General features: G+C 49.1%; 1 protein-coding gene across 1 annotated transcript in view; it reads left to right on the top strand.

Annotated features, from left to right (window-relative positions):
- Positions 1–632: 632 nt before the first annotated feature.
- Positions 633–8,394, top strand: part of csmd2 (CUB and Sushi multiple domains 2) — a 247,752-nt gene continuing 239,990 nt past the window's right edge. The window contains exon 1 of the mRNA XM_047344263.1: positions 633–1,222. Coding sequence (XP_047200219.1) covers positions 1,048–1,222 — 175 coding nt within the window. The 5' untranslated portion in view covers positions 633–1,047. The remainder of the gene's footprint in view (positions 1,223–8,394) is intronic.

The raw sequence follows: 8,394 nt of genomic DNA, 5'->3' as shown, positions 1-8,394 counted from the left end.
AAACCCATCTCGCCATCCATTATTATTATTATTATTAATATTAATATTGTAATTGCTGTTGATTCAATAGAGAAATGACAGTCTATATAGCTTGATGGGTCAGTTATTGACCTTTCAACTCACACACTGTTTATCTTGATCACTTGTGAGTGGTGCAAGTTTGATATTTACCACAGTACTTTATAAAATGTGGGCATATGATGTGACTGGAGAGAGAGGGAGAGGGAGGGAGGGAGGGAGGGAGGGATAGAGTGAGTGGGTGAGAGAGAGAGGGAGAGAGAGAGAGAGAGCGCGAGAGAGCGAGAGAGGGAGCGGGGCTGCAGTCAGAATCTTGGCGTCGCGCAGACCCGAGACGACGCGGTGGCGAGGCGCTGCGAAACCGGGAATACACGCAGTAGCGCATCGTTCCCTCCGCACAACAACCAGCACTGACCGCGCTCCCCAGCGTCGGTGGAGAACTTCTGAAACAAGGCGATTTTTTGGGAAATCTCGGATCCGGATAAACCTTTCCCCCTGCAGCCCCTGTGCGTCTCCTCCGTTCCTCCTTCGTTCCTACGATACCTCCAGACGTGGATTATCGGCACCCCAGATGCTGCTGTTACTAAGTGGAGATACGTTAAGGAGAAGGACATAGAAGCTGTGGGATAAACTGGAAGGAGGGATCTCCTGGTCGCTCTCTGGTTCTATCAGGTGCCTATGTGGAGCGGACGAGGGATTTTCGTGATTTTTGCCCTCTCCTCTTTACGCATGTGAGGTAGCCCAGTGGCCACTCGAATCGCGTCTCCCCCGTTTCGGTCTCCCTCCCTCCTTTCTCCCCTTCCTCTCCTTTTAGGTGTGAAAATCTATCTTCTTCAGACAGAGACTCTGAACCCCTCGGTCCCCGCATGACATGGTTCAGTCCAGCTGCGAGATCCGAGCCTCCTCCATGCATTGGGATTTTTCTCAGCGCCGACACCGAGTGAATCTCCCCTTTCTGACCATCTGAGGAAAAACCCACCGTGCGCGCCCCCCCTGCCACACCAGAGAGGAGAATCTAAAGCCCCTGCCATGACCGCCGCTTCAAATCGGGACGGAGCACCGGGACTTGCGAGGAGAGCGGAATGCGCATGCAGGAGAGGGGACGGAATACGGATTTTTGCTCTGATGAAGGCGGGAGTGCAGGCGCACCGCTGGAGCCGGCTGCTGTTCTTGTACATGGGGCTACTGGCCGCCTCGGCGAAGGGTAAGTCCCCCGCGACTGTGCCGCTTGTGGAGATGCAAAAATGCAGCAGGTTTACCCCCACGCTCCTGCGCCCACCCTCCCCGATCCCTGACTGAATGCAAATCAGCATCGGCAAACACACAACCGCACGCACGCACACACACACACACACACACACACACATACATCCATCCTATACAGGCGCATTGTGGATCAGCCTCTCCTCGGTGTCCCAGCGCCCAAAGTTATTAATACACAAAGAGGTGGTTCTTTTTGGTGCCTGAGCTTCTGTCTGTACAATCCCCGACTCAGCTCACGCGTGTCCATTTGCAGGACCGTGCGTCAAAAGGCGGTTGTGTGGAGCCGAGTCGGGTTAAAACGAGCTGTTGTGAATGTGTGAACGTTGCCTCCGAAACACCAGGAGGCTTCTCGGGTGAGAGGAGGCGACGTTATACAGCAGCAGCAGCAGCAGCGTGTCCTGCTCGGCTCCCCCCGAGGTGCAGGAGCAGGCGGTGGATGATGATGCTGTTCGGTCCAAGTGTGCGTGTGTGTGTGCGTGTGCGTGTGTGTGTGTGAGAGAGAGAGAGAATGTGCCTTCTGAGTTTCCCCATACAATAAGACACCCCTTAAGATTCTCCACTTTCCCTAAACGCCTTGGAATAAGAGTTAGTGTGTATTTTGTCCCCCTCTTTTGTCATCTCAGTGTGTGTATGTGTGTGTGGGCCACTTGAGCCTGCGTGTGTGTGCGTGTGTGCGTGTTGTGTGTGTGTGTATGAGGCCTAATTAACTGACTCTTGGCTTTCTGTCCTTGATTAATTGCAAATGGAAATCTCAGGCAGCGTTCAACAGATTATCCTGACAGTTTGCTTGTAATCCTGGCGTGTTGCTCAAAAAGATCACTCCCAAGTTACTGATCCGTGATTTGATCCTTGCTTTGTTTGTCTTTGTCTTTAAACTAAATTCCATCACTCGTGTGTGTGTGTGTGTGTGTGTGTGTGTGTGTGTGTGTGTGTGTGTGTGTGTGTGTGCGCGTGTGTCGTGATTTAGGGCCCTGGGCTTTTCAGGGGGGAAGCGCCGCGATGGTTTTTGTCGTCCTGAGCAGGTCCTTTGGCACCGGGAGCCAACCGTTCTATCACTGTCTTGGCTCCACACCCGCGGAATGGGAACTATTTTTAGCGAAAGCCAAGAATACTGCCACGGCCACAGTGTGGATTTGACAGCGAGGCATCGCTCCGCGCTCGCCCACTCGTACCTTTTTGGTTGGAGAGAGAGAGAACGCATAGTTACAAGAGTGAGTGAGCGAGCGAGTGAGTGAGTGGGGTGGGGGTTGGGACAGGCACGGGTTTTTTTTTTTTTATCAGCATCACCAAAGCACAGTGGGCCGTATCATGATCTCATCGCTGCTGCGTGTGCGTGGATCCAAGCTGGTGCGTTACTCTTCACCACGAAACGACCGCCTCTCGTGTCTCCCACCGCGCAACACCCACTCTGTCGTCGTCGTCCCCCCCCAGCCGCCGCTGATCAAACTTGCGTCGTCAACCACCCACACGGTTTTGGGGTGAGATGTGGGTTTATCACACACTCAGCTCTGTCCACACGAAACCATCACACTTCCCTCTTGACTTTCACTCTCGCGGAGTAGATCCCACTGCGGCTGTGGCCGTGGGAGGCTGCTTGCTTTATTTGCGCTTTAGGGAGCTTTTTTTGGACATTATTTTATTATCGCTGCGCACTCTCCTGGCGCCTGAGCCCAATTCTGGAGGCGACTCCAACTTATTGCGCATATCTACTGAGAGCAATGGCCGGTCGGACTCTCCGATAGTAACAGCGTTTACTCTAAACGGTGCCAGTAAACATGTGGAGTGTATCACACGCCGTGGCGCTGAGGTGGTCCGGCGCGTCCCTCGCTGCCGCTGCCACCAGCAGTTGCCCCATCCTCCCATTGAGCGGCACCAGAGCCTCACACTATGCTGAGAGGCGGAGCGGGGAGGAGGGAAGGGGGGGAAGGGGGAGGCCGTGGGGGGGTTTCGTGGCGTCTCTCCACTTCCACGCTCCAAAGCGAGGCCGGACAGTTGATTGACCAGCCATGGCTGACACATGTTGCGCTGTTGCCTGAAACGAAGCATTCCCCCTTTTTTTGCAGGCCGTGTTTGATGCGCGTCACATGAGGCCTGTGCGCCTTTTTCTTAAATATTCAACCGTCGTCATTTGTCAACCAGCCTCCCTTTAAACGATTCTCTAGACTCCCCCCGTAACCTTATTATCGTCCCCCAAGGGCCGCGCAGGCAATGATAGAGATGTGCGAGAGGCCTGTGAAAGAGAGATCTGAGGCGAGCAGTGCGCCGTCTCCGTGGGATCAAACCCAGCTGTCCCAGTGGAGTCGTCGCTCAATACGCGTTAATCAACCTCTATTCTATTAAACGCGCAGAGGAGATCGTGCAAAAGGCCGGGGATGGGAAAAAAAAGGTGGGGAAGGAAAGGACGAGCAAGATGGGGATGGCGCGTCTTTCATCCGTGCGCGTTTCGGCTCGACTGCATTAGATCATTCGTCAGCGGCGCATGAGACAGTCAGCTCAGCGTGTCCGTTTACAGGCACGATCACGCTTCGTGCATGGTCCTGTCCCCTCAGCCACGCTCCCCTTTTATATAAAGGCACCGTGTTGTGCTCATGATGAAACTTGCAGAAATGTTATGAGGACTGGAGGGCTCGATGCTCGCTTTCCTTTTTTTTTTTTATCTCTCTCTCTCTTTTTTTTTAACTTCATGACATGTGCTTGTGTTCCTGCAGTCGTGAGGCTTCGGGAGGAAGAGATGGAAAGTGTGTGTGTTTGTGTGTGTCTGTGTGTGTTTGTGTGTGAGGCGTCTGTGCGTTTCTAGTCAATGACGCAGCGAGAAAAACGTCAGCAAATCAGTTTTTGGAGTTTTATAAAAACAATAAAAAAAAACTAAACAGTTGTGACTACTTGAAAACGAACGATCTCGTGTCCTCGTGTAAGAATAGAAGCGGGGGTTAGAGTGAAACTGTAGAAACACTGTGCGGCGACACCTTCAGCAACCTGGACAGCGACAGGCGCTGCTGCGTTTGCCAATGTTCAGCACCACGGACAGCTCCCGCAGCCAACAGCCTCAGTAACAGCTGCTCATCGGTGGAGAGCTCAGTGGCCTCATTTAAACCTTCAATTACACACGGACTTCAGATCCTTTTCACAAACATTTTAGAGTAAAAATGCCAAAGAGGCTGTTACTTATAACGACAGCTTCTCAAATTTGAAGATTTGCTGCTTTTCATTCGTCCATTGTCTCTGAAAAACACTAGAAATCTGAAGGTGTCTACTGGCTCTTGAGGAAAGCAGCTCTAACAGACTGTAATAGATCGTCTTTTATGGGGACTCTGCTCAGTTGAGTTCAGTTGTTTATCTTCTCAGGTGTGGGAATTTAACTTGCAGTGAGGTGCAGAAGACAACAAAACACTGCATACTAGAATACAAATACAGATATGCTCTTAATATGTCTACTTTAAACAAACTAACCAAAGTGCAACACGACCACACCACAGTCTTGGTCAGACCTTGCAATGAGTAGAATTGATGCATACAAATATCATGTTTAGGTTTATTGAATGGGGACCACATGTTTTTCTAATTCTATTGCACTTATAACAAGCTGCTCTTAATATCCGGCCTGAAAGAAGAGTTTCAAACTCAGTGCAGGGAGTGATTTGTGCGGAATGACCTTTCCTTACATCATGTGGGCCACCTCAGGCAATGATACAGCACCTCTAGCTTTCTTTTGGCCTCGACAAAATGGATGTGGCCCACTTGTAAAATAGTAACTGCTGCCCAAATACCCCAAAACAAATGTGGCCCTTTTTTGGCAAGCTCGCCAGATCTGGCAAACAGGAGCGGGCTGCCCCAGTGCCATTATTCCACATGATATGTGGGCCGGATGACACAGCGGCAGTGTCGGCCAAATTGGGGCTAAAACAAGTTGGCTATGTGGATGTGGAATGCCCATGACCTCATCAGCCACCTTCACAATGTGTCACAGCTGATTTACGTCCTTATTATTTAAATCTGTCAGACGGATCTTCACCCTAAGATCCAGGAAGATCCCAAACTCCTCTGTAAATCACCACACCTGTAGTAGCTCCCTAACAACGACGGGTGGTAGCTAAACTGGAGATAGTTCTGTGGTCTTCTGAACACAGCTGTTCATATGTCTTATGACACCCTAGTATAACCAAACCTTCACACAAATCCGTCCATATGTCCCAAGTGCCTCATTTGTGTTTTGATTCTGTCTATAATGGTGCCTCACTGTCTTTTTTTCCCCCTCACCTGTCCCGCTCCCACCTGCCGGATACTCTCAATCTCAAATTCTCAACTACCTGCACGCTCCATTTCTTCCTGTCTCCCATCTGCTCTCTATATTCACCGTTGAGCAATAAAGGAAGGAACGGGGAGCTAAGAATCAGATGACATTATGTATTTACTCAAAACTGAGGAATGTGCGGGATCCAGAGTCGGCGTGTATCGCCCCAGATGCTGCTTTTGCCTACTTGCACAGAGCAGAGGGCGCGGTGGGGAGTGAGCGGTGGTCAAGTTGAAGATGGATATATAGAGGAGCAGGGAGGAAGAAAACAGTGGAGCAGCAGGGAAGGAACTTACTGGGAGAGGTAATAAGAGGCAGAGGAGGAAGACAACTGTTGAAGTAGAGCGGTGATAAGCTCACACCAGCTGGGAGATAATCTGGGCCCTGTGTTTCTGTGCCTTTTGAGTGCCGGGCGATTTTTCTCCTCTCTTTAGTAAGTGACCTATTTGGAGGGCTCAATTTCTTATCAGGCATCAAGCAGACTCCTATTTCCACATCTAACAGCATGTAAGTGAGCTTGTGGGCACATGTATGGGTGTGTTTGGATGAGTCTGTGAGTTGCCATCCCCATTCACTCCAGGCTGATTAGACTAAAGTGTTGACAAGCAGGTCATTAGCTAACTCAAAAGGGGCAACTGAGAGACGGTGTGTGTGTGTGTGTGTGTGTGTGTGTGTGTGTGTGTGTGTGTGTGTGTGTGTGTGTGTGTGTGTGTGTGTGTGTGTGCTTGTGCGTGCATGCCAGAATGTACGCAGCTTTCAGATGATCCGAGCGCTTCGTCCTCGTCAGCTCCCCTTGTTTCCCGTCCTACCTGCTGATGCGTCATGCTTCTCTTCTCTCTGTCTTACCCTCGTACCTTCTCCTCTTCGCCTCCCTCCCTCCCTCCATCCCACCACCACCACCTCCTCCTCCATCCTCCTCTCTGATGATTCACACTGTCATCTGTCTCCAGATGGCCAGAGCTCTGTCACTGTGCTTCGTCACACTGATCACAACCACACCGCTGACACACACACACACTCACATAAGCACACTCACACACTCACATACGCACATGCTCATAACACAAACTGAATCATTAGACCTCGTGAACTTAGCTGGATGCACGTGTGCAGAATTTCTTGATTAAAGAGGCACTCAGTGAGATGATGAGGAACATCCAATTCTTTTTCAATAAAGTGCGATGGCTTCCTCTGCTGTTTCTTCTAGTAAACACAAACACTCTCTCTCCCACAGTGTCACTGTGCTTTGTTTGGAACCCTTTGGTGTCCTTCCCTTTTTAACTTATTGGGTAACATTGCATCATGTTTCTATGTGTAGGGGGTCTGAATGATGTCCACTGTTCTCTGCTGCAAGTTTAAAGTTGACACATGACTGAAGGAGACCACAGACTGTTGATAAGAGGCGAGACCGCTTTGTGGTTTTGAAGTCACAGTGGACTTTTTCTGTATTACCAAGGTTTCCTCTTGGTCTTAAAAAGTACATTATTCAATAACCTGAATTTTAGCCCTAAAAACATCTAAAACATGTTAAAGTATTACTTACATACATTTAGGTATGTCTTAATTATGTTAAAGTTCCATTCACACTTCACCCATCAACCTTAATTACCGTATCTTCAATTATCGGGAAGTGTAAGTAATTCTGGATTCTAGGTATTCCTCTATGTCTGTGGTACTTGACACAGGTCATAAAGTTCATTCATTATAGTCTTAAAAAGTCTTCAAATTTAAGTTGCCCAAACCTGCAGAAAACCTGATTAAAGGACACTGCAACCTTTCCTTAAACATAGTTGTGGAGGACTCTGTCTACCCGGCCCACGGAGACCAACTGGTTCCTTGGTTGCATAGACTGTGAAGCCTGGTCTACAAAAGTTTTCTGTGATCGGCTTCCCCAGGTCATCAAGCCCTTATGGCTTTTGCCCAGCAACAGAGCTGAAGTTGGAAACAATGAGAAAGTCTTAATGCCCCTTGGTATGTGTACCGTTAGCTCTTCAGTTGAAGCGTGATACCCAAGCAAGGGACGTCTTGCCGGCGACATTACCTATTGGGAAAACAGCTCATCACTGAAGCAAGTTAAATCCTGGGATAGGTTGGACTTTTGTTTTTTCGGAATGGAAGCCCATTGTTCAGCCGCGTTGGAAGGAGCCTTCGGAAGAGGACAGCCTAGTCACACCGCTGTGACACAATGGGCCTTCGAATGCAGCCTCAGAGGGACGCAGCCTTTGAATTGAGACAGAGCTCTAACCAAGCACCGTCAGTGCCTCCACACAAGTGTTTGTAAGTTTAATATTTCTGTAGTGTACCCTGCACATTGAAAGGTGTTTCTGTGTGTGATGAGTTGGGAGTGAGAATGCATTGGACTTAACAACGGTATTACATTTAGATGGTATTACCATTATAGAAAAAAAAAAGGATTGCTTTCATTACATATGAGGCGTACACATTCAAACCGAGGCATTTATATATCCAAGGACTCTGGTTGTAAAGTCAGCAGCTCACATCGAACACAAGCAGCGAAACACCTTGTCGGAAAACAAATGAGAAATACTCTTGTTTCCTTCAAATATGACTCCCAGCGTGTCCCTGAGCTCGGCATCAAATTAATAAATGTATATTTTGGCTGCTTTGCGTATGCAGGGAATATAAATCTAGCACCGTTGCTCTGCTCTGGCAGCGCTCGTGCTTCACATTCAAAACACACTCCCCTGAGTCGTTCTGTTTAACAGCAGCTATCTGCTATTAGCATTTCCAGCTCCTTTAAAGACACTGGATGGAAGGTTATAGCAAAGTGCCTTCTCAGGGTACGTGATTCTTCAGGCAAA

Source organism: Hippoglossus stenolepis, chromosome 17 (genome assembly GCF_022539355.2).
Source record: "Hippoglossus stenolepis isolate QCI-W04-F060 chromosome 17, HSTE1.2, whole genome shotgun sequence".
Classification (NCBI taxonomy): Eukaryota; Metazoa; Chordata; class Actinopteri; order Pleuronectiformes; family Pleuronectidae; genus Hippoglossus; species Hippoglossus stenolepis.
The sequence above is the reverse complement of the archived record's forward strand: the minus strand, read 5'-3'. Positions and strand labels throughout refer to the sequence as shown.